This window comes from Bos mutus, chromosome 15, assembly GCF_027580195.1.
Source record: "Bos mutus isolate GX-2022 chromosome 15, NWIPB_WYAK_1.1, whole genome shotgun sequence".
Classification (NCBI taxonomy): domain Eukaryota; kingdom Metazoa; phylum Chordata; class Mammalia; order Artiodactyla; family Bovidae; genus Bos; species Bos mutus.
This window is the reverse complement of record NC_091631.1, coordinates 30226977-30254120: the sequence shown is the minus strand read 5'-3', so window position 1 is coordinate 30254120 and position 27144 is coordinate 30226977. Positions and strand designations below refer to the sequence as shown.

General features: G+C 44.8%; 1 protein-coding gene across 1 annotated transcript in view; it reads right to left on the bottom strand.

The window, feature by feature from the left end:
* The window catches only part of CLPB (ClpB family mitochondrial disaggregase), a 147821-nt gene that overhangs the window by 91605 nt on the left and 29072 nt on the right, over nucleotides 1–27144 (bottom strand). The window contains exon 3 of the mRNA XM_005893508.3: nucleotides 19096–19182. Coding sequence (XP_005893570.2) covers nucleotides 19096–19182 — 87 coding nt within the window. The remainder of the gene's footprint in view (nucleotides 1–19095; nucleotides 19183–27144) is intronic.

Genomic DNA, 27144 nt, shown 5'->3' with positions numbered 1-27144 from the left:
GAATCAAACTAGGGCAGCCTGCAATGCAGGCGAATTCTTTACTAACTGAGTTATGAGGGGAGCCCTTTCATCAAATAGGGCATTTTTTTCTTTTTAATAGTGTGTTAATCTGGACACAGAAAATGTGTTAGACAGAAAATGGAATCACATCACTGTTTCAGTTTGCATTTCTTTGATTACTAGTGAAGCTGGACTTTAAAAAAATCTTTAGCAATCAGTTGTGTTTCTTTTTTCATGAATTATAATAATCAATTGTTTTTATTCTCATGAATAATGTCCTTTGCCTATTTTTCTTTTAGTATGTTCATCTTTTGCTCACTGGACTTCAAAACTATTAATGCTTTTGAAGGCATAAATTGCAAGCATTAAAAAAAATTATGCTAGGGAATTTCCTGGTGATCCACTGGTTAGGATTTGGTACTTTCACTACCAGGGTCTGGGTTTAATCCCTGGTCAGAGAACTAAGATCCTACAAGTCATGTGGTGACATGTAGCCAAAAATAAATAAATAAAAATTTAAAAATTACTCTAATTATTGTAACTATTAAAAAGCCAAACTGTAATTTTAGATTCTCTCTGTTGTTAAGTTTTTCAGTATCTGTAGTCAGTAGTGTTGTTGGTTTTCCCTGTATTAACTGGTTTGAATTTCATAACCTTCAATAGGCACAGGACCTGGCCCAATTATCTGCTGAATGGATGAATGAATTTCAGTAACTCCCATGCACACACACACACACACACACACACAGTCCTCATAGATAAGTAACATGGTCAAGTCAGTCTCCTGACTCTAATACCCCTCACCTAAAAAGATTTTAAGAATTATCTTTTATAGGCATTTTATCCAGGCTATGAATTATGATCCTAAAGAGAAATGAGAAGGGTCTCTAAGCAGCTAAAATTCACATCTAAAAGTCAGATATGTAATTCACAGCAGACACTGTCAGGTTTTTAGTTGGAGACTATTTGCCTATCAGTTCAGTTCAGTTGCTCAGTCATGTCCCACTCTCTGCGACCCCATGGACTGCAGCACACCAGGCTTCCCTGTCCATCACCAACTCCCGGAGCTTACTCAAACTAAAGTTCATCAAGTCGGTGATGCCATCCAACCATCTCATCCTCTGTTGTCCCCTTCTCCTCCTGCCTTCAACCTTTCCTAGCATCAGAGTCTTTTCAAATGAGTCAGTTCTTCCCATCAGGTGGCCAAAGTATTGGAGTTTCAGCTTCAGCATCAGTCCTTCCAATGAATATTCAGGACTGATCTCCTTTAGAATGGACTGGGTGGATCTCCTTGCAGTCCAAGGACTCTCAAGAGTCTTCTCCAACACCACAGTTCAAAAGCGTCAATTCTTCGGTGCTCAGCTTTCTTTACAATCCAACTCTCACATCCATACATGACTACTGGGAAAACCATAGCTTTGACTAGATAGACCTTTGTTGGCAAAGTAATGTCTCTGCATTTTAATTTGCTGTCTAGGTTGGTCATAGCTTTTCTTCCAAGGAGCAACGATCTTTCAATTTTACGGCTGCAGTCACCATCTGCAGTGATTTTGGAGGCCAAGAAAATAATATCTGTCATTGTTTCTATTGTTTCCCAGTCTATTTGACATGAAGTGATGGGACTGGATGCCATGATCTTAGTTTTCTGAATGCTGAGTTTTAAGCCAACTTTTTCACTCTGCTTTTCACTTTCATTAAGAGGCTCTTTAGTTCTTCTTCACTTTCTGCCATTAGTGTGGTGCTATCTGCATATCTGAGGTTATTGATATTTCTCCCAGCAATCTTGATTCCAGCTTGTGCTTCATCCAGCTCTGCATTTCACATGATATACTCTGCATATAAGTTAAATATGCAGGGTGACAATATACAGCCTTGATGTACTCCTTTCCCGATTTGGAACCAGTCTGCTGTTCCATGTCCAGTTCTAACTGTTGCTTCTTGACCTGAATACAGATTTCTCAGGAGCCAAGTGCGGTAGTCTGGTTTTCCCATCTCTTTCAGAATTTTCCAGTTTGTTGTGATCCACACAATTAAAGGCTTTGGTGTAATCAATAAAGCAGAAGCAGATGTTTTTCTGGAACTCTCTTGCTTTTTTGATGATCCAGCGGATGTTGGCAATTTGATCTCTGGTTCCTCTGCCTTTTCTAAATCCAGCTTGAATATCTGGAAGTTCTTAGTTCACATACTGTTGAAGCCTAGCTTGGAGAATTTTGAGCATTACTTTACTAGCGTGTGAGATGAGTACAACTGTGTGGCATTCTTTGGCATTGCCTTTCTTTGGGATTGGAATGAAAATTGACCTTTTCCAGTCCTGTGGCCACTGCTGAGTTTTCCATATTTGCTGACATATTGAGTGCAGCACTTTCACAGCATCATCTTTTAGGATTTGAAATAGCTCAACTGGAATTCCATCACCTCTACTAGCTTTGTTCATAGTGATACTTCCTAAGGTCCATTTGACTTTGCATTCCAGGATGTCTGGCTCTAGGTGAGTGATCACACCATCGTGGTTATCTGGGTCATGAAGATCTTTTTTGTATAGTTCTTCTGTGTATTCTTACTACCTCTTCTTAATATTTTCTGCTTCTGTTAGGTCCTTACCATTTCTATCTTTTATTGTAATTTACTTATATAGTTTACAAATAATTTGGAAAGGACTGTCATTAGTCTTCCTGTTTCCCAGAAGATGAAAAGTTAAGAGGGTTCAAAAAGGCTGTTAGAGATGGGCAAACTAACTGCAGGCAGTAAGAAAAATATCTCATGGCAAAGGATGCAGTATGGCACAGTGGTTATAATGTTGGCTTTAAAATCTGAGACCATGGTACAGATGGGCTTCTCTGGGGAAAATGGAGAAGAATCTGCTCGCCAATGCAGGGGACATTGGTTCGATCCCTGGTCTCAGAAGATTCCACATGCCTCGGAGCAACTGAAGCCTGTGTGCCACAACTACGAGCCCACTTGCTGAGATTACTGAGACCAAATTCTACAACTACCAAAGCCTGCGCATCTAGAGCCCGTGCTCCACAATAAGAGAAACCACTGCAAAGAGAAACCTGTGCACAGCAATGCAACGCAACGAAGAGCAGCCCCTGCTCACTGCAACTAGAGAAAGCCCACGCAGAGCAACAAAGACCCAGTGCAACCAAAAATAAATCAATAAATAAATTTTAAAAACTCTGAGTCAATATGAACATCAACATGAATAATGACATTAACGGACTATCACCCATTGCACACTAAGATTCCAAGAGTCCACATAGTCAATGGGTGAGGGGGAAGGGAAAGCTTTATTTTTACTGTAGAATGACAACTAATAAATGTAGAACAAATGATGAAATGAGAAAATCACTCTGTATCATAATTATCAGATATTAAGAATATCTAGCTCATATGACTCTGTTAGTGCATAAAATGTGCTTTCATAGTATATGACACACAATAAGTGCTCAACAGACATTAGTTATTATAACTGTGTACCTGACCCTATGGTTGGGCTGTAGGCAAGTCAAGAGACTTATGAACTGACACACAAATAGGGAAGATGGTGTGACATTTTATAACAAGTACATTTTATAACATAGTACACTATCACTTACTAACTGTGATCTTGGACAAATTATTACACTTCTGAAACTCTATTTCCTTACTAGAATAATAGGGATTATGATGCCTCCCCCTTGTAAGTTATGAGATAAAAACTCTACAGTGCCTGGCACATCAAAGGAGATTCACAAATATGAGCTCTCTTCTCTGTGTCCATATAATCTTAGTGATAATTACACAGGCTGAAGTGGGCTCCAAATCTATACCCAGCACTTGTGCTGCCATAGCACTGTGTTAAGAAGGCAGCTCTTCTATATTCTACTCAAGTTGGCTTGTTTTAAAATTTAAGTGAGGAGGGTTTGTCGATCTAAACTCAAATGGACATAATTTGGTTAATGCTCAGCTGCTATGTCCAATCACCATTCAATCACAACCCCTCCCAGGGCAGGCTGTCCCTCTAGGCATTTAGTGTCACTAACTGTGCTACCTGGGCCTCTCCAGGTTCCTGAGTATTGATTCCATCTGTCCAATTTGCAGGCTGCAAGACGTGTCCAAGCAACCAAGTATGCTACCCTTGGCCCCAAGGGGCAGACAGTGGTCTGGCAGGATGGGGAGAGAAAAGTGATGAGGCTAGGCCCTGGGGCTGCTAACCCAATCAAAAGGAATGGGCAATTCACTTCACAAACTTGGAGGACAAGGAGGGTAAGCATCCAAGCAAGTGACTCATTCTGCAACCTTGGAGAAGATTCCTTTCACTTTTCATAAATGCAAAAGGCAGCAGCCCCACGGTGGGGTAGAGCTAGGACTAAAAGAACCATGGCTGTTCTGTGGTCCAGAGTGGCACCAAACAACTTATCAGACAGCAATAAGCTTTTTGTCCAGGAGCCATCTCAAACTTGAAAAGCATTTGACCCAGAGTTCCATGGGGATCAGGTCTTTTTTGGAGAAGTCAGTCCAGATCAGCCTAAAGGACTACATGACTATAGTTAGCTTTGAAGACAAAAAAGAACTTTGTGGACCTGTGATATGCAGCAGGGCAGAAATAGGGTAAGAGGCCAGCCGGGTAAGAGAAACCTAGGGCAAGGCTGGTGAGAACAGGTTTAGCAGCATGTCAGGCCCAGGGAGTGCCAAGAAGTTCATAGTCAAAACAGAGCCAAGGGCCAGAGACCAGGCAGCAGAGATGTGAGGCAGAGAGCCAAAAGCCAGGTCATATGTTAAGGACTAGAGACAGAGGGAAACAGCAGACACAAAACAAGTCAACAACCAGAAACCAAGAAACACACTAGTATGAGGCCAAGGGAAGGCAAAAGAAGCAGACACCAGGAGCAGCAATGAGGAGACTTCGGAAATGAAGAGATTTCTGTCTCTGACGTTGTTTTTGCTGAAGCCAAAACAAACCCCCAATTCAGAAATGTATCTGGGAGAAGGTGACATGTAAGGGATGGTGAGTTGGCCCACCTGCCTGACAAGGGGATTACCGGATCTGATGGTACAAAGGCAGGCAGGCACTGCTATTCAAGGTGATCCACAAAAGGATAACTGCAGCCGACTCTGTTCTGGCGCCGGCATGATGGTTGTCACTCGTGAGGTTTCGGTTTAGGTATCACTACCTTAAACGTCAACAGCTGGTGCCAAATCGGCAGTACCTAGTTTGGGCTAGGTCTTCATGCTTTTAATAGCTGGATTAAAGGGGGCAGGGTACACCATTCCACTCACTCATGTTTTTCTGTAACACACTCAAAGGAACTATGCTGACTACTCCACAGGTTCTCACTGGGCAAAGGCTTACAAACATCAGCAATTCTCCCAGCCAGCTCAGAACTTGGCCTCTGGTAGTCTGTGGAAAGACATGCCTACCAATGTCAGTATCAACTTCAAAGGCTAGAGATAATCTCCAGATACCCTACTTCCAATACTAACCCGGAAAGTCAGAGAATGTATGCAGCCCGAGAGGATGGAGGTTTAGAGTTGGCCTTTAGTGACTTGGCTCTGGTAGCAGTACATGCCTTCCTGTGTGTCCATCACAATCTATTCTGGTCTTATCTGTGCCCAAGTGAGCTGACTTACCAAAAAGACTGAGCTGTGTGAATACTGAAGGTGAAGATTGTGAGGGATAGTATCCAGCTGACAGGCTGGGAGAGGAAGAGCAACAGGACTGAGCTAGCCAGGCTGGGGGGCTGGTGGGTACTTGCAGGCCTGGAAATCTGACTAGTCAGAAATGGTCAGGTATTGAAGACTGGCCTCAGGTAGGGAGGAAAACGCAGGTCCAGAACCCAAGACCTGGGTAAGAGTTATACAAGTGAGTAGGAGTAGTGAGCTCTGAGTCTAGGCTGAGAGCTGTTTTCTTTCTACTTTCTCTTACTGCCTGCTGGTATAAGTATTCAATTTCTCAAGGGTACAGTAGAGCTAAGTAGGAAGAAGACAGCGGTCTAATAATAAGAGCTAGCATCTGTATATACTTCCTACCCACCAGGCACTATTTTAAATATTAATACTTTATATATACTAACATTTAATCCTCACAACAACCCTATGAGGGAGGTTAAACAGAAACCAAGGGGTAAGTAACCTGCCCAAGGTCACTCAGTTGTAAGCTGCACAGGTAGGATTCAAACCAGGGCAGTCTGGCTACCAAGTCCATGTTCTTATCATTCAGCTATATTGCCTCTTACTTCCCTTTATGGATTCCCAGGTAGCTAACAGTCTGGAGGACTTGCCTCAATTCAAGTTTTAGCAACAAGGCAAGGATCAGGAAGTCCCACAGAAAAATGAGGCAAAAACACCCAGAAGAGGAAACAAACAAGATGATTAAGTATATGAAGAAATTCTCAAGCTCATTTGTGATTAGAGAAATGAAAAATTTTTAAATAAGCTAGCACTTTATTGGGAATTTGGGGTTGATATGCATACACTGCTGTATTTAAAACAGATAACCAACAAGGACTTGCTTTAAAAATAATTTAAAAATGAGATAGCACTTTAAATTCAACATACTGACAAAAGTGAGAAAGCTGAAAAATACCCAGTGTTGGTGAAGGCATGAGGATCTTGGATTCTTCAGGCACTGCCTGGGGACAGACTGATGCAGCCATTCCAGATGTCATCTTGTAATATTTGTCACACTCAAGTACCTGACCCAATAACCCAGCACTTTGCTCCTGAGTATATGTATCTCAGAGAAATTCTTACACAGGTCCAAACATGGGAGATGTCCCCACACCTTTTGTGGCAGTGGGGAGTTGCAGGCACTCAAGTGTCCATCACTGAGGAAACGAGTGAGTTAAATGTGGTCTATAAAACATGATGCAGCAGTTAGAAGCAACAGGCTGGACACAAGAATAGATGATTTTTAAAAAAGAGTTGAGGGGTTTCCCTGGTGGCTCAGTGGTAGGTAAAAAGAATGTCTGCCAGTGCAGAAGACATGGGTTTGATCCCTGATCTGGGAAGATCCCACATGACACGGAGCAACTAAAGCCTGTGCACCACAACTACTGAGCCTGTGCTCTGGAGCCCATGAGCTGAAACCATTGAAATCTGGGTGCCTTAGAGCCTGTACTCCACAAGAAAAGAAGCCACTGCAATGAGGAGCTAAGACACCATAACTAGAGAAAAGCCTGTGCAGCAGTGAAGACCCAGCACAGCCAAAAATAAATAAAATTACTAAAAAAACTTAAAAGGGTCGGATTTCCTGCCCTCATTTCTTCTAAAAGTTTATTCCTTCAGGGAGTCTCTCAACTGCCGAACTTCTAATTCCTATGTTGATCTAGTGATCTTGGGGGCTGAAAAATTAAGGGCCCAGTGAAATCAACAAACTCCCTGAAGTACACCAAAGATCATCAAATATATCCCTCCTGCTAGGAGTCCCCCCCACCGCCCCACTTTCTGTTCTACTGGTTAGTGCTCACTCACCTTCAGGGCTCTTCAGTGACATAGTCATAACTCAACTGAGGCCTCTCTGACTCTCAGCCCAGGTGCACGCCCTTCCTGCTTGCACAGAACCCAATTCTCACTCAAGTGGAAGGTGCCGCTCACCATATCATATCGTGATTGCCTGTCTATTTTTATTTACCTTTCCCAGTAGACCACAGGGCAAGGGCCATGTCTCAACCTTTCCTAGCTTCTTGCCCAATGCCTAGATCACAATAAGTGGTCAACAGATGCTTTCTGAATGACTGTATGAATAAATGAAATAATTCATTTGGTGAGAAACAAGGGAGAAAGGTGGAAGGCAACTGTCTTAGCCCTTCCCAGCCTTCTCCCACCTGAGGGTCCAAACTGGGTTGCAGGCAGCTTAGCTGTGGAAAACGTCCCCATCTTCCTCTCCTGAGCACCAGACCCTTCCCGACTTACACCAGGCAGTTCCCAAACAAAGATGAGGAAATGAACTGGAGGGTGGTCTCTAAGTTGCAGCTCCTGAGACTCACAGAAGTCCCTGTGGAGCAAAAGCCCCCACGAGGCATGTTTTAATTAGCTGATTAGGCTGTAATTAGATTAGAGGTGGACACACCCTTAGGAAGTTGGCTCATATGGACCTAGATGAGCTCCCATTTTCAAGACTTTTCACAAAGCTTGAGAGGGCAGTTGCATTGATTGGCTTTCTGCTCTCAGTGGCCGGAGGGGCTTTGGGTCATCACACTGTTTAGGAAAGAGGGAGGAAACCTGTGGTGTGAGCTCAGACCTAGGCTGGGCCAGGCACGTGTCAGAGACGGCTGGTGAGCAGCTGGAGCTGGTGAAGCAAGAAGGGCAGTGATCCCAGCTCCAGGTCGGCCCCACACAATGTGGAGCTTCTGGAGAGGCTCCTCTGACTCCCCCTCCCCTTTACCCCCCACATCCAAGCACAGGGTCACTGTGTCCCAAGGAGAAGACAAAGAGTTGACCTATTCTCAACTCAGCGCACACCTCAGTGAGGGGAGGAAGCAAAGAGGTCACAGTTCAGGAGGTTTGCTGGAAGTCAAATGAGCTGTGGCTCATTCAGTCTACTGGCCAGTCTATGGGAGGTCAGGAAAGCAGGGTGGCCGACCAAAGGCACGTGTTGAATCTAGAGATCCTGTGGTGGGGGGCCATGAGCTTGGGGCAGGGGCGGGTAGTGGGGAAATAGGAGGGCGGTTTTCTTTTCTTCTTTTTTGGGAGGATGGGGTGCAGTCTTCTTTTTAAAGCCAGCTTCCTTGGGAAACAAACTAAAGATTAGGTAGGAAGCTAGGTACCTGTATAGAAAATGTGTCCCAGTTTTCTTGAATGAGGATGATATTTTATTTACTTCCCTTGAAAGGCAAAGATCAATAATCATAATAAAACAGCCATAGAGGGTTGAGCACTTTACATTTACTTTTACATTTACTATTCCAGATCATTATAACCACTCGCAATGAGGTACCAGTCAATTTTATAAATGAATAAACTGAGGCTCAGCAAGATAACATGAGCTGTCCAAGTGTACATGTTTAATAAACACAGGAACCAAGATTCAAATTCATTACTATCTGGTGCACATTCCCCTAAACCACACTGGTTCTCACCCACCTGACCATCCATTAGTCTGTCCTAACATCCCATAGTTGCTGGGCCCTCACTATGCACCAGGGACAGTGATATTTTCAGACAGTCGTAAAGCTAGCTGGGTTAATAAGAGGGAATCTGATTTAGATAGACAAGGGTCAGAAATCAATAGTGGGCCCAGACAAGGTTAGATAATTTGGGCAAAGCTCAAGGAAGGCATGACACGTTAAGTGGGCCACCAAACCAAGATTATCCATTACAGGGTTTCCAGGACAATTGCAATTTCACACTCTTCACCTAGTTCCAAACACAGGTCCATACCTTTCAATCTGTGGTTCATAATACTCAGTCGCCAAACCAATGGGCCAGAGTGGTCAGGCCCTGGTTATTAGGGATTCTTTCCACAGTATGGGCTAGACCAGGCTCTCCATAGGCAAATCATCCATAAGAGCATGTTGGGGCTCCTACACTTACTATGCACTAGGCTGTCTTAAGTGCATTTTAATCTTTGCAACCACATGATGCTGAGGCAGGTGCCATTATTGTTCCTACTTTGCCGATGAGGAAACAGTTGGTAAGAGGTAGAGCTAGATTTTAAACTCAGGTCCTTTTTCCGGAGCCCTTGGCCCTCACTACTCTGTCACACACATCTAGACTGTGCTCCCTAAAGTAAGGACTGTGCCTGGCCATATGTTCCTTTGCACACAGGGCAGAGTACAAGCCAGTAAATATTTATCAATTCACTTCTGAGGCCTTAACACTGCACTGCTGGTGCACACACTGAGGCTGCAGTCAGCTCCTGGGCTTTACTTGCCAGAACTGCTAAATTGGGTTGCCCTGGGTGTTACCATTGGTTTTGGTTTTAACTGCAGACTGAAACACTCATTCCCCCCTATTAATTTTTATCACCACAGATTTAACCATTGCTCTCTCCCATTGAGTTCTTTTTTCACATTCCCAATTCTTTCACCCAACATATCAGCTTTATTTAATTTGCCAATTTGTTTGTCATTTATAACTGGTCTCATTAGAATCAGTGATATGACTAGTGAATAGGACAGAACCCTGTGGTTCATAAGCACAGTCTGCTTTCCAGCCTGATATCCATTCATATATGAACAATGAACCAGATCACTCACCATTCATTAGTTTTGGCTAAACTATTTGCTACATCATATTTTATTCACGCAGATAGCATGAGAGACAGCCAAAACCTTGCTGCATCCCAGGCACACTCACCGTATTTACTGATATTTACTGTGTATCCCCGAGCCACCAGCCTGGCAGCCCTCATGAGCACAGTTCATGGCACAGAGTGGGTCTGAGGTCTTTAGAGAGGAGGTGCAGGAGCGTACCACATCACAGTCCCTAGAAATGGAACACTCCTCCCCAGGCTGCTGAAGGGGATGAACACGGGGTGCTCTTTTTGTCCCAACCGATCCTCTCTGTGAAGACAGCCCTGAACACAGAACCCCAGGATGGGATACAGTGGAGGAAAAGTGGGTGGGTACCCTGAGACTGTCAGGTTAGGCAAATGAGCTGGCATCGCTTTCCCAGGAGCAGTGCCTGGGTGGCCTGAGGTCAAGGCATGCGTCTGCCAAACTAGAAACGGGTGCATGCTGGAATTGGAATATCATTACTATGAAACAGGATTATCTTGGGCAATGATTCTAAATGGGATTAGAAATGACTCTTTGTTACTCAGAGATAATCAGCCACAGCAGCAGTGGTGGGAGAGACATCAAGCACGGCACACTTTTCTTGGGGCATAGTGCTGGCATTCTGGGCACCTGGCCAGCACCCTCAGCCACCTTTCCTTGCTGGGAAATACTGGGAACTGTTCTTCACCAGGCAGGTGGCCACCTGGGACAATAGCCAGCTTCACGTCAAAATGCTCTGGTCTGGGGTCCCATGTTCTAGGCATGGCTTCTGAGATGAAAAGGAGTAGAAAAAGGATTTCCAAAGCCCTACTGCTTCTGCATCACACAAAAGAGATACTGGTGAGAGGCAAGTAATAGCGCCACCTCCCTCAAAGACAGGTCTACTTGCAGGAAATTTACTAACTTCATGAGGTCACCCACAATCAGCTGCAGCAGAGTTAGTCATAATAATAATTAAGACACTACCACTACTACTACACTGCTGCTGCTGCTGCTAAGTCGCTTCAGTCGTGTCCGACTCTGTGCGACCCCATAGACGGCAGCCCACCAGGCTCCCCCGTCCCTGGGATTCTCCAGGCAAGAACACTGGAGTGGGTTGCCATTTCCTTCTCCAATGCATGAAAGTTAAAAGTCAAAGTGAAGTCGCTCAGTCGTGTCTGACTCTTAGCAAGCCCATGGGCTGTAGCATACCAGGCTCCTCTGTCCATGGGATTTTCCTGGCAAGAGTACTGGAGTGGGTTGCCATTGCCTTCTACTATTAACTAAAGTAGCAAACTCTTCTCCAGTGCTTATTATGTGGCAGGCATCATTCTAAACACTTTTACATATATTTATAAACTTAAAGTAGCTCACCTTGTTATCTCTGTATCACGGTTGAGGAAACAATCACAGGTAAGTGAAAGAATTTGTCAAGATCAATAGGAGGAAGAGCCTGGATGTGAACCCCAATCTTTCAGCTCTCGAGCTCACAACTCCATCACATGCTGGATGGACAGTCTCAGCCTGAGAGGACAGTGGCCTGTGCTGGATAAGGCTTTCCTGTACGCTCACTGGTCTCCAGATCCTGCCAGTGCCTCCTATCAACTCTGGTACATCTCTACTTTCTTACCTTTAGGAGCCTATCCTCACAATGGTCCTTATTCCAAAAATGCTGTCTTTCTACTCTCCACCTCTACCGATCAAAATCCTGTCCATCTTTCAAGGCCCACCTCATGTGAAAGGGCCTCCTTTCATGATCGCCCCCTCCCCAGCACTCTAGGCTGGTCTTCTCTGGGGTACTGACCATACTTTGCCTCATTCTACAGTTATAGGGGGCTTGTTTTATTTCTTCTCTGAGGACAAGGAGAGTAGTTTGTTGGTATTTAAATTTCTCAAAATCATCCAGCACATAGTGGGTCATCAAGAAACCTTGCCTGAGTTGACTTGACACCTGGTCCTGACATGGCTTTGATCCTGAATCTTCCCTAGGCAGTGCAGTCTAGTGGACAGAAAAAGGGTTTGGGGTTCGGAGGGACCTGGCTTCAAATCCCGGCTCCCCCTTTCACCAGTGGACAAGCTTGAGCACCTCTGAACTTCATTTTCTCTATATGTAAAACAGGGATAATAATCCATCCCTTTTAGGGTTGCAGTGAGGATCACAGCCAATACTGGAAGTATTTGACATGGGCCTGGCACACAGAAGACACCACAACCATCATCATCACTATGGTCAGGAGATGAGACAGCACAAAGCCAGCCTCTTTAGGCCAAAGGAAGCACCGTTGTGCAGCAAGCAGCCAGGCTGAGAACAGGCTAGGGATCTTGGGAAGAGGCTGGAAGCCTCCAAGACAGGCTAGACCTCCACGCTGTCAGGCCTCCTAAGGACCTAAGCTGAAGCATGGGTCCAAAGTGCTCTACCTGCTCAGCCTCTGGCCAGCCAGCAAAGAAGAGCTTCCCAAGGAGGCTGCCCTGGTCCAGCTGCAAGAGCAGCATCAGTTCTATGCTCAGAGAACACCTGCAGAGTTGTCAGCCACACAGAGAGGGCTATAAAACCTCTCTTGAGGGTCAGCAATCTGGCTTGTGCTGCTGGGTTCTTAAAGATAGGGTATAATGTCCCCCTCCCTTTAGTAAGATGGAGGGAAAATAAGCCAATGCTAAAAATAAGTGACTGCTATGAGAGGGAATTAAATGGTCTTTGGCCAAGGATGGCGGCATTTTAAAATTAACAAAGCCCAGGTACCACATCCAGGAAGGCCTTGGCAAATGCGTGTTATCCACTCATTAGCTCAGCTCCTCAGGGACCCCAGCCAAGTAGGGAAGGCAGTGCCGGGAAGCGGTCCTTCCGATGCTGATGAAATGCACTCCGGGAGAAAAAGCAGGAGGGAGGGAGACTCTTGTGGGGAATTTCAAACAGTTCTGCTGGAGCTTCCTTCTCTGTTTGGTGGACTCACCTTCTCTGAGGCAGGGGCTTTCAAAGCAACCAGCAAGCCCAAGCGGGCTCAAATCTCAATCGCCCCACCACCGCCCCACCCTTTCAGGATCCCTGGTTCCTGAAGCACACCAATGGCCATACTATTTAGGCGGTCCTCCCTGGACAGCAGTCGAGGAACAAAGAACCCAAGAATAATATGGGATGAGGCAAGTTCCCAGTCCTGAGCCCTGCTCTTTCTCCTTGCTATGAAGAAGAACCCTATGACACTTTGTGAGCCTGCCGTATACCACTCACAAAGTGAACTGATCACTATTCATTGGTCATGTGACTCCATAAGTCTTTACTCCTCACAATTAGAACATACAGTATTGCAATGTAAGATACCACCAGCAATAAGGATTCAAAACATTCTAGGTGACCACAAACAGTATGGATTTTTTTCATTTTAACACTACAATCATGAATTCTCAGTACACCAAAGGTCACAATTAACAGTGAAAATATAGAGAAAGATGGTGGCATTTGAAAAACTTTTTTAATGTCAGCTTATTGAAGCATCTTTTACGCATAGTAAAATGCATCCCTTTAAGATGTACAATTTGATGAGTTGTATGGCCACCACCAGAATTAAGAATTAACACTCTAAAGTATTTCTGTCACCCGAAAAGTTCCTTTGTGTCCTTTCCTAAATGCTACCAGCCACTAACTTGAGTTCTGTCCCTATAATATTGCCTCCTCCAGACTGTCACGTAAATGGAATTATACAGAAGGTAGCTTTTATTGTCTGGCTTTAACTTAACATAAGACTTTCAAGATTTGACCATGTTGTTACCTGTACAAGAAGTTAGTCTTTTCTTTCCCCCCCAGTGCTGAGAGGTCCACTGTATGGATGTACTATAATTTGTCCTTTCATCAGATTATGGACATTTGGGTGATTTTGAGTTTTTGGTGATTATGAATAAAGCTACTATAAATATTTGCATACAGGTCTCTTGGTAAGATATATGTTTTTATTTTTCATGGACAAATACCTAGGAGTTGGTATTGCTGGGCTGTATGATAAATGTACATTTTACCTTTACAAGAAATTGCTAAAATATTTTCCAAAGCGGCTATTTCATTACACATTCACATCAGCAGTTATGACAATTGTTCTGCATCACTGTCATCACTTGGTACTGTCAGTTTTTAAAATTTTGGTCATTGGAATAGGTGTTTGGTCAAATGGAATAGCATTTCACTATGATTTTAACTTGCATTTCCCTAAATGCTGAGTATTTTTCACGTACTTATTTCCCATCGATCTCTTCTGTGGTAAAGTATCTGCTCAAGTCTTTTGCCTATTTTTTTAAAAACTGGGCTATCTTTTTACTACTGTTGTGTCCAAGAGTTCTTCATACTTTCTGGATAATTTTGTTATCAGACGTGTTTTCACAGCTTCTTTTTTGAGGAATCAGAAATCGTACCATTTCAATTCCAAACCACTATCCCCTGAACATACATGTTGATCAAGAAAACAGAAAAGACAAACTTTGAGTTTACAACTACCTTAGTGCCACTGGGCAAAGGGCCAAGCAGTACTCAGTACCTGTTAGAACTCACAAGATGGTCTGCACCTCCACGATGAGCACCTGACCACCACTGGGCTTTAAAGAAAGCTACATCTGGAGAAACGGCTGTCCTTTAAGGCCCCCCAGGCTCGGCACCTCCCAAAGCCCTGTTCTGGTCCGGCAGGCTCCTGGAATGGTCAACAGTTGTCACACTCCATTGCTGGCCATTGTCCACTGGGAAAGGTAGGAGGCTCCCAACCCACCCCTCAGTGAAAGAGCAAACAGTGGGGCCTGTGGCTGCCTGGACATCAAAGTAGAGCAAACAGGCCTGGCAGGCCCTGCCTCTCCGCCTACACATCCTGCAAATGCCATCTGAAGGAGCGTCCCTGAGGGGGTCATGACTTCCAGCTTGTCACCGCGCACATCAAAGTTTGCACCACACACGAACTCGGTGCATGGGTTCGAATCAAGTTGCCCAAGAGCGGATACTCTGCCATTGTGTCCAGTTTTAATCCCGTGTTTTCCCAAGTAATTAAGCCTTCTTGCTTATGAACTTGTGACTAAGTAAAGCATCACTGAGAAGTTGTAACATCAAAGTGCCTTCCACCGTCTGTCCATGTTTAGTAAAATTGGATTTCTTTCCGTTCTTAAAGAAAAACTAATTGAATTTAGCTGAAGGCTGGGTATATTTGCACAAGCCAGTAGAGGCTGTGCTAAGTTACAGTGGTCATCCTTGGACCCTGTGGCTTAGCCTTTAGCTGGGCTGGGTCAGAGTGCAACATGGAATGAGGCACCCAGATTTAGGCTAAACAAGTGCCTCTGGCATGAGGCTTATGGAGAAGGGGCCCGCCCCTGCCGACGACTCAAGGCAATACTACACCCAAGCTGTTACTAGGCTGGTGAAAGGACTGTCCTAGCAGAATGTTGGTAAATCTTTGGCAGGACGGCTACTGAAGACAATGGCCATCACAATGCTCAAGTCCTTGATGTTAGCAGTCCAAGTAAGCTTCTTAAGGCAAAGGCTGGGATGCTTACTTAGTATCTGAAGGCCCTCTAGCCCAGCACATCAGCACCTGACACAGTATAGTTTTTTTTTTAAGTTGCTGGATGCCTAACATGATAATAAAAAGGTACATTAGAACCAAGTTTCTTTCTCCTGCTGTGAAGTCACTTCAGTCATGTCCGACTCTGTGTGACCCCACAGACATCAGACCACCAGGCTCTCCTGCCCCTGGGATTCTCCAGGCAAGAAGAACCAAAATTCTCTGTATCCTTTTTTGCCTGGTCAGGAAACTTCAAACTAAATTTATACTCTATTCCACAAGTTACATGACTTACACAGAGTACATCCGGGTCCCATTTATGTAAAATTAGACACACGCAGATATAGATATATAGTGACTGGTTTCTAGACAGAGGAAATTCACCTGATGGCTCCTTGCTTCTCTATATTATTTTTACAAAAACAACAAACCTATTTCTGGAAAAGAAAATCTCAAGTTCAATCCTGATAGAATTATCTTTCCTTTTACCAATATGATTTCTGATCTTGATCCAGTTTTAACTCTCCTGTGTACATCTATGTTTGTATTTTAATTTAAGTCACCTCAAACCCTTTTTGGAAATAAACGGAGGGGATAAATGATTTTCTTTGTTCTATAGCACTATATTTTCTATTCAAAACTAAATAACACTTTCTCCATTCTAAATTAAATAAAATAATACATACATATATATATATATGTATGTATGTATGTATATATAAAAGTTCACAAGAAGTTATCTCCTTAAGGATAGAGACTATCGTGTTCATATCCCCAAGGACTTAACACATTAAGCAGCCAGGCACTAAAGGCAGTGGAGGGTGAAACGCCTGGGCTCTTCTCAGGATATCTCCCTTGAGCTTGTGGGCTGCCAACACTGGAAAGGAGGTAAAGGCTCTCTGTTTTCTGCCTTGAATCTCAGGTTGCTGCCCCTCTACTCTTCCTTGATACAAACCCAGTTCAAAGGTAGTGGCATTTCAGGCCTCGTCAGTATGATTCCAGACAGGTTTGGTGACTGATAAGATGAGGATCAGCACACTTCTAATATGGAAAAACACCGGCAGATTGTGCTGGGATGGACACAATAATCCTTCAAGACTCCCACAGCACCTTAGGAATGTGGCCTATCCACCCTGAGCAGTATATTCCTGGCATACCAGATTCTACTTCCACTTTTTTTCCACTAGCACTTCTTATCTCCTAACATATATAGCTTGCTTGTGCACTGTATTTACTGTTTATTGTTTGTTTCTGCCTCTTTCTACCCAAGGACCAGCACTTGTATAGAAATAAGCTCTTTGAGGACAGGGATATTTGTCTATCAAGAACAGTGCCTGGTAAAAAGAAGGTACCAAACAATTTTTGTGATATGAATAAATAAATCTAACCTGAGAGTATGCTGTTTTCTGTAAAAATCTGTCCTCGCTGGGTATTGGAAGGAAGAGGAGGGCACAAAATAGAAGCTTAAAACACCAATAATTAGTCCCAGGAACCAAGTAAATACAAGCCAACACTCTCACTTTGCTCAATGAGCATCACTGATTTGCTAATGGCCCTGGATAAAGACAGAGCAATCAGTTAAACCAACAACTCATTAGATTGAGAGAGAAGTGTCCTCAAAGCACATCTACTAGCTGTCTGCTCAATGATTGGCATTACTTTTAGTGTTATTTCCTATCCTGTATCAGTGCTGAAAATACCACACATAGAAGGGCTCACACCCACTCCCCTTTCTCCATCCTTGGTTATCTCTTGCAGATAGAGATGCCTGCAAGCTGGGAAAGACTGGTGGAGTCTTTCTCCACTGGGGGTGGAGGCAGGAGAAGCAGGTTATCAGTGGTAGAACAAACACCACTGTGATTGTGTGTGGACAGGTCTAGCAGCAGAGAATAACTTCTCACCATTTGTAACCTGTAGCACATACATTATCTCATCTGACTCTCACAAGAATACAGTGAGAATCTATCTGCTCTACTGTCAGATTCAGTCCCCTCACGCCCTCTGCTTTGATAAAATCCTGTCCACACTGCTCTGACATCATTGATTACACTATACTCTGCTTCTCTACCTGCCTGTCTTTTCCACATAAGACTATGAGCTCCCAAGGCCTCTGATTCCACAGTGATTAACACAGAGCCTGGCTCAGAGGAGTTATCTACCAAATGTTTGCAGAAATAGTTGCTTTCAGGTGAAGAAACAAGGAATAGAATTTTGAAATTCAACCAAGGGTCGGAGCCAGGACTGGACTCTAGGCTCTGACTTGTAGAGCCAATTTACATCAAATTTTTCTTTTAAAGACTATGTGCTTGGAGCTAAAGAGGCAAATAAGGAGACAGAGTGCTGAGATCAAGTTCATGACAGAGGAGCAGAGAAGAGAGAACTAGGTCAGTACAGCTAAGTCTCTCAGCCAGTCTGAGGCAGTGCCACCTCGACATGATAAAGTCCCAGTTTGGTTGATTTCTACCACCTTTATGACTCTCACAAAGGTGGTCGGTGCTGGCAGATAAAAGCCTTAAAGATCTGCTTGAAGGGAAAATGAAAATTGGCACCTCCCACGATCAATATCTGCGGCTGCTACTGAAGTGCCCAGTCTGCCTTCTTTGAAAGCATCTTTTTCTGCTTTTTCAGTCAGTTCTTTTGCACAATCACAACTAGAGACTCAAAGCATCCAGCCTGAGCCTGGGATCTGGCAGAGGGAGGCAGCATTGAGTTACAGTAAAACATAAACTCTGCAGGAAGCCAGACGAGGTTCTAAATGCTATCTGTGTGACCTCAGACAAATCACTCTGCCTCTCTGGGCTTCAGTTGTCTCAGCGGCAAAATTAATACATATCATGTGGATGGCTGTGAGTAGTAGAGCTCACTCTCTGTACAAAGTAGACTATTTCAACCTTAACCCAACAGCTGCATGCTGGGGCACTAGGGGAGTGGGCAGGAAAATAGCAGAGCCTGCAATGAGAGGGCAGAACACCCCACCTTCCCTAATTTCTATCAGAACTTCCAAAGGAACAGCCCAAAGAAGTCCTTGCTGGGGACAGTGACTGCGGACTGCTCAACATGAAAAGACACGATGGCAGAATCATGATGATAACTTAAACATGTATACTTAACCCCTAACAACAGGCTTCTCAAACATTTTGTTGCTTTGGTAAAGCAAACAACTTGCCTAAGGTCACAATGTCAGTGAATGATGGAGCTGGGATCCAGAGCTAGAGCTTCCCACTCCACATCTCCTGAAAGTTCCATTGCACCAGGTGAAGAACAGTCCTTTAGGCTGAGGCCATTTCCCTGCCTCTGGAGAAGACAGCAGAGGGACAGGCCAAGGGTAGGAGAAGGTTCAGGATCATGGTCTGCAGATTCTGGCAAAGGGAGGGTGGAAGGAGATCTCTCACCTGTCGTTTCGGTTGATGGCTGCCACCATTAGTGCTGTCCAGCCAAGTCTGTGCCTTGCATTGACATCTGCACCTTCCGACAATAGTCTAGAGAGAGACAGAAATATTTTCAGTGTATGGTTTATCATGGACATAAGAGTGGAAGACATGAAAAGTCAACAGGGAGGCTAGATAGATTTGGAAATAGTTATGGACCTCTGAGAACCAAATACCCATCCCAGCTCCTCTGGTCACTATCCTCTGACCCCACGCTTCCTCTTCCTCTCTCTCTCCCCTTAAATGAGTCAGCCTCCACTCTTATCCTTCCAGCCTTCTGAGGAAAGAATGTGTCTTCCCTCCATCCAGAATGCTCTCTCTCTGACTCTCTGCCTATTTTAATCTACTTTCATGGGAAGTACAAAGTACAATCCTGGCTTGGGGGACTCTCCCCAACAAGGCTCTCCTGACTCATCCAGTCCACAGATCTCTGTCCTTAGAATTCCTCCGTGCTTAGCACCAAATGTCCAAAGACACTTCTCATCTATGTAGCTACCAGTTTATAGAAGGATCCCATTTCTCAAGTTTATCTGTATGGTGGCTGTTTGGAATTGGAACTCTTTGAACCCAAGGAAAGATGGAAAGAGTGTTAGAAATGCTAGATTAGGTTTCTAGGAAAGTCCATGTGAACCTACTTGACTCTACATGCCAGTGCCTAGCATGTGGTAGGAGCTCAGCAGCTGTTGGATAAATGAACAAGCATGAGGTTTTAACCATACCCCTAAAAGCCTGGAGTATTTTAGGTCCTGGTAGCAGGAGACCCTATAATGTGGGGGTAGACAGAGAGAAGGGGAGTAAAGAGAACCAGCTCTTACTGAGCACCTCCCACAAGCAGGAACTGCCTGGGAACTTTGCACACATTCTCTCGTTCACGCTTCACACATGCTTAAGAAGCTGATATTAATCTCCTCTTTTCATGGATGAGGTAACAGGCTCAGTGAGGTGAAATGACTCGATAAAGGTCACAAAGCTAGGTAAGGGGCAATACTGTGACTGGAACCCAAGTCAACATGGCTCTGAAGCCTGAACCCTTCTCACCTCACCACGCCTCCTCTACATTGAACCTGGCTCCATGTAACATGGAAGACAAAAGACTAAATGGACTCCAACAAGTCAGCGTGATATGCACTTGGTCCTGTGCTGATTTCTGGAATAGGGGTGTGAGAAGACAGGGGGTTTGCCCTCGGGAATTTAGTTGTGGAGGGAAGACTCAGGATAATAGGAAACCAAAGCCTGTAGTGTGTGGTCTCCCACCAGAAGTGTTGAAGGAGGCCAGGAAAGGAGGAGACCAGCAGTCAAGAGCATTTCACCAACAAGGCAGGAGCTGCGTACTGGGAATGGGTGTTTGGGGGAACTGGGAGGCTGTCTACTCATCAATGGGTTCCAGACAAAAGGGCACTGGCAGAGAGTCCAGATGCTTGGGGTTGAGTCCTAGCTCCATTCTTACGCCATAAACTGTAGTAGCTGCCCCTCTGGACCAAGCCAAGTCTAATGTCTGTGCTGTTGAAGTAAGCAGGTGATGAAGGCTTGGAAGGATGAACAGACACAACATGTACTCATTTATTCACTCAGCCTGCAAACTCATTTGTTCCCTGCCTTTGCAGGCAATGAGACAGGCAGTTAAAGCCTGAGGGGAGACAGACCAGCAAGCACATCACCACACATCTGACGAGTGCTTGGATGGGGGCTGCAGGTTACAAGTGTACAACCAGGGAACCTAACCAAGTCTTAATGACCCATCAGGCCTCTCAGAGGAAGTGATGAGAACTGTTAGCCAGACAAAAGAGGGCAGGGAGGGGAGGAATGTTTCAGGCAGAGGTAAACCCTCTCGATCAGAGTAGAAGGCAGCATGGGGGATAAGAGGCCCTGAAAGAGGTCTTACAGAACTGAGGCCGAAGTGTGAGGGTAAAGTGTTGAGATAGGAGGCTGGGAAACCCTCTTCTCTCACCTCTAGTTTGAAAGGTTTCTTCTGGGCAAAATCCTTGGCCTCTTACCTTACCACTTACTGTTAAGCATCTTTTATGCAGAAACAAGTGTCCACAGTCAAAAATGTTAAAGAGGCTAAGAACCCTGGGAGTAATTTTCTGAGACAAAAATCTCTTTTTGGACAAAACCTTCCCTTGTATAGCAGGTCAAGTGGTGCCGTGGAGAGCGCAAGGTTCTGAGAACTCAGAGACTGGAGTTCTGATTTTAACTGTGATTCTGGCTGGCAGGCTTCATGTTTCTGGCCCTGTCCACAAGACTAGAAAATCAGGAAGGGCTGAAGCAAATCAGAGGTTTCTGAGGGAAAGACATGAACTATGTCTTGAAGAACAGGAACAATTTAGGGGAGGAGGAGGAAATGCATGCCAGTCACGGCAAAAGACATAAGATACTGTTCAGAAGCAGGGGAAGCAATGAGAAGGTATACTCAAAGAGACCACCAGGCAGATCCATCCATGTGACAGTTAACAGCACAGGAACAGGCAGCTGCCAAGATATGCAGGGCCTAACAGAGGGTCTCAAAAGCCAAGCTAGGAGGACAAGGCAGTGGGCATAAACCTTTTCCAGCCATGGACTCCTCTGAGAATATGACCAAAGCTGATGATCCTTTCCAGAAAAGTGCATAGGTACACATACACTCAAAAAAAAAAAACCACAAAACTTTCTTTACATACAACATCCAGAGGTTCATAGGTCCTCAGAAAATCAATAGTGGACCCGACATTAAAAACTCAATCTAAAGGGTTGACAAACGCCTGGCATGTGGTCCTGGGCTCCTGCATCTGAGTCAGAATTCGCAAATCTCTCTTAACAGCTCTTTCCTATGGAGCCCTTGAAAGAGCCTCCGCAACACTGGCTCCAATTAGCCACCATCAATAAAAGGAAACCTATTTGCCATTCTTTAGAGGCTCACCACAGGCAAGTGTGGTTGTCACTGAAGTTTGGGGTAAAAGAAATTACAGAATTAACCTAATAGCTTAAGCAAGCTGAGTCTAAAAGAAGACAGAGTAGAAAATGGGGACAAGGAGACCACTTTGGAAGCTGCTATAACATAGACCAAGGGAGATGAGCTAACACAGGAGTTTGGACAGAAGAAACTCAATGAAGCCAGAACCCTTTATGCCTTAATTGGGTCAGTGACCCGCATTTCCCTGCCTGGGCCCTGATAATTCTGGAAGCAGCACTCTTCTGGAGGCTGCTGCTGGTGTTAAGTCACTTCAGTCGTGTCCGACTCTATGCGACCCCATAGATGGCAGCCCACCAGGCTCCCCCGTCCCTGGGATTCTCAGGCAAGAACACTGGAGTGGGTTGCCATTTCCTTCTCCAATGAGTGAAAAGTCAAAGTGAAGTCGCTCAGTCGTGCCCAACTCTTAGCGACCTCATGGACTGCAGCCTACCAGGCTCCTCTGTCCATGGGGTTCTCCAGGCAAGAGTACTGGAGTGGGGTGCCATTACCTTGTGCTGAAGAAAAAAGATCGAGATACTTCCTCTTCCTGCCCCTTAAGGGCTGAGTGTAGTGTAATAAAAAGATGAATAGAAGGCTCTGGAGTAAGTCAGACCTGGATTCAAATTCTAGTCCAGCTAGATAATGCTGAACAAATAAATTCTGAGTCTCAATTTCCTCACCTATCAAGTAGGGACAATAATCTCTGACTTGCAGGGATCCCAGCCCAGTACCTGGCATATAGCAGGTACTCATTACAGAGTGGTTTTTGCCTGCCACCCTAACCTGTTTTCATCTCTGTGATGGAACAAAGCGATCTGGCCTCAAGTTGGTAGTGGCAAATTGGCAAGTACCCAGGAATTCTAAGACAGGGTCACATAGGATGACCTGGGTAGTTTGGCCAGGCCAGCGCCAGGCACTCTTTTGTTCATTTATTCAACAAACAGGCACACACTTACTCTGTGCCTGGCTGACGCTGGCTACTGAGAAGACAAGACAGAAATCCTTTTTTTCCCAAGACCTAAGCCAAGTAGGGTTTTCTTTTTTTAATGTGCATGTGTGTATTTATTACTTTTTCCCACAAATAACTGCATTTTAAAATATGTTCACATTGCTAAGTATATAACAATTCCATTTTAAGTTGTAACTTAATTCTCCACAGCACATTCATCAGAGATATTCCCTCTCTGCTCTCCCAGGCATACCAACCCAGGTAACATCCATCTCTTGGTCATCAAAAGCAACACTCAAAGAACATCCTGTTGCATATGCCCTTTTGGACCTGTGTGAGTCTTTTCTCAGGGCATGTACTCAGAGTGTGATCCCTGGGTTATGGGGTTTACACCACTTAATCTGACTAAATAGCACCAGAGTCCTCCTCAGGACAGCTGCTCCATCTACCCTCTCACCAGCAGGACAGGGGTGTTCCTGTGTATCATGGACACTTGGCAGCAGCCAACTTCCTAATCACTGTAAGTGCAATAAGTATAAAGGGATTTCATGTTATCCTTTTAATCTGCATGTCTCTGATTAGCAACAATTTGGAGCTACTTGTTGTATACATATTAGCATGCTGAGGTTTCCTTTTTCTGTATACTGCAGGGTTTTCTTTTAAGAGGAGGAAATGCCAGGAGAGAAGGCTTCTCCAAACTTGCTATCCTTTCAATGAACAGAGTAGAAAGAGCACAGGGCAGAAGATCTGCATTCAAGTTCTAGTTCTGCCACCTCCTGACACCCCAGGAAAGGTATATTATCCTCTAAGCCTCAGTCTCTTTACAGGCCCACTCCATGGAGAGAGCAGCCTGGTGGGCTACAGTCCACAGGGTTGCACAGGGCCAGACACAACTGAGTGCACACACACACACTCACACACACAAGTACTGCAATCTGAGGGAAAGGGTTCTGTAAACCCGAGGGATCATTCCTAGGATGTAAATTTTACTGTAACGGTCCTGGAGTCCAAAGGCTGGAGTTCAGATTCTGGTTCTGTCATTTATTAGCTGTGACACCGGGGCTATTGATCCCTACTGTGCAAGGTGGCTGTAAGGATTAAAACAGATACCACAAGGCAGAACTCCACAAGGAATGGGGGCACCTGGTGAATCAAGGAAGGACCAGAACAAACAAAAACCACAAGTGACCCCAACTCCAAACAACTTTTCCCCTTTTCAGAGCTGAGTGGGCCCCTCCCCTACTTCCCCCAGGGTGCAGGGCAGCCCCAAAAGTTAGGATTTCACAAACCCAGGTCTCCTCCATTTCATTTTGTTGCTTTGCAAGTGAATGCCCAGCGGGCAGTCATTTCAAAGTCCTGGGACAGCTGGGCGGGTGGATGCCTGCTGAGAGCAGCTGAAAGGGCCTCTGAGGCCTGAGAAAGCCACCCTTGCTCTCCCCTGTGATTTTCACCAACGGACAAAGTGCGGCAAGTGAATTAATCTCTTTTAAAAAGAGCAATGCTTGTGACAGAGCACGGTGTCTCCGAAAAGGTTAGGATTCCATCATCCCTGAGATGATGAGTGGAATGCTTAATGCAGGTTGCCACTCAGGACAGAGCAGCCTGTGGCCGGGGGCTGAGGAGTGGGGGTGGGCACCGCAGGCCTTTCTGGACGCACTCCAGACTTGTGGAAGGCCCTTCCCTAATGAACTAGGTCTCCTGCTTGGCAGGGCAGTGGTGGGTGACACTAATTGGGGGTGACCCAGGGGAGATGATGGAGAGGAAACCACACACTAGCAGTCCAGAGCTGAATTCAAGCTCGTGTACAACTCCCAGGCAGCAGCGCAGGGCATGAAAATAAATGAGAGACCCCTCGGTTCACACGCAGGCTGTGGCATTTATCTTCCTGCCCCGCGCTACTGCCTGGAAGCTGTACATGAGCTGGAATTCATGGTGGGCAGCCGTGGACGAACGAGTGACTTAGCTTCTCTGAATCTCGTTTGGTCTCATCTGAGTAACAGCTCATGCTCTCTGAGCCTGTTCCACAACTGCTAAAAAAGGGAGAGGACACCACCAGCCCTTCTCCGTATGTCACGCAGGGGCACCATGAAGAAACGAGACAAAAATATATAAAAGCACTTGGTATGCAATAAAGCATTATATAAATGGAAGAACCTATTTTATTGTTATCATCATTTTCTAATGAGTATCTACCCCATTTTATGGAAGTAACAGTAAACTAGGATGATATATCCAAGGCGCACACAGAACTCAGAATATAAGTGCTCCAAATTTTCTGTGGATTTCTAGGATGGTCTCAAATTCCCAGGCAAGGGCAATGGTAGAATAAAGGTTTCCTGCTTCTTGGCAGGACAAACCTAGACAGTGTGTTGAAAAGCAGAAACATTCTGCCAATAAAGGTCCGTAGAGTCAAGGCTATGGTCTTCCCAGTGGTCATGTACAATGGTGAGAGCTGAACCATAAAGAACGCAGAACACCAAAGAATTGATGCCTTCAAACTGTGGTGCTGGAGAAGACTCTTGAGAGTCCCTTGCACAGCAAAGAGATCAAACCAGTCAATCTTAAGGGAAATCAACACTGAATATTCACTGGAAGAACTGATGCTGAAGCTGAAGCTCCAGTATTTTGGTCATCTGATGTGAACTGCTGACTCATTGGAAAAGTCCCTGATGATGGGAATGATTAAGGGCAGAAGGAGAAGAGGGCATCAGAGGATGAGATGGCTGGATGGCATCACTGATGCAATGAACATGAACTTGGGCAAACTCTGGGAGATGGTGAGGGACGGGGAGGCTTGTCGTGCTGCAGTCCATGGGGTCACAAAGAGTCAGACACGACTAGGTGACTGAACATCAACAGCAGCCCCAAAGCTGATGATTTCCACAGGAGAGTAACAAATCATGGGGGGATAAAAAAGCAGCAGCTATCCCATCTATCTTCAGGAGAGTCCAGAGGCTCTGGACCAAACAGGCAGCAGCAGTTACCTCAGGTGCGGAAGGGAGTCAAACTTTCACTTCCTACTGTGAATGCTTCTCTATTGTTAGAAGTTTTGTTGCTGTATTTTTTATAACAATGAACATATTATTACTCCTTAAAAAAAAAAAAAAAACAACTTTCTTAGGAAAAGAAAAACTTTGGACCTAGAGACTGTTATACTGAGTGAAGCAAGTCAGACACAGAAAGATAAATATGTAATATCACTTACATGTGGGATCTAAAAAAAAAAAAAAGATATAAATTAACCTTTTTACAAAGCAGAAATCAGGGGCTTCCCTGGGGGCTCAGTGGTAAAAAATCCACCTGCCAATGCAGGACACAAGGGTTTGATCCCTGGTCCGGGAAGATCCCACCTGCTTCGTGACTACTAAGTCTGTACACTACAACTACCAAGCCTGCACTCTAGAGCCCGAGAGCTGGAACCATGGACTCCCACGCTGCAGGGTGGCAACAACTGAAACCCGCACACCTAGAGCCTGTGCCTCGCAGCAGGACTAGCCACTGCTACGACAAGGCACCCCAACAAAGAGCAGCCCCTGCTCACTGCAACTAAAGAAACCAGCCTCGCATCAATAAGGACCCAGCACAACCGAAAATAGATAAAAAAAAAAAACAAAAAACAGAAATCAAGTCACAGATGTAGAAAACAAACTATGGTTACCACGGGGGAAAGGCAGTAGGGGAGGACTAAATTGGGAGCTTGAGATTGACAAACACACACTATATACAAAATAGATAACTAATAAGAGCCTATCGCATAGCACGGGGAACACTATTCAATACTTTATAGTGGCCTGTAGGGAAAGCAATCTGAAAAAATATGTATATGTACATCTGACTCACTTCGCTATACAGCAGAAACTAACACATTGTAAACCAACTACATTCCAATAAAAAAATCATTTGAAAAAAGAAATCACTTTAAAAAAAAAAAGAAAGACTTGCCCCTTCTTCTTCCCAGAAGCCTTCCCTAAGAAAGCCTTGTTGGCTTATGCTAGCCCGTATCTACAGCTGTCAGTTTCCCTGTCCCACATTCCCAGTAGTCAGCATGACCCCCTAGAAATGCCTTGTTTCTTGACTCCTGGTGCTGGCACAGTGGCTCAGGGGCTGGACAAAATGCCTGTGGCATTCTACAAAA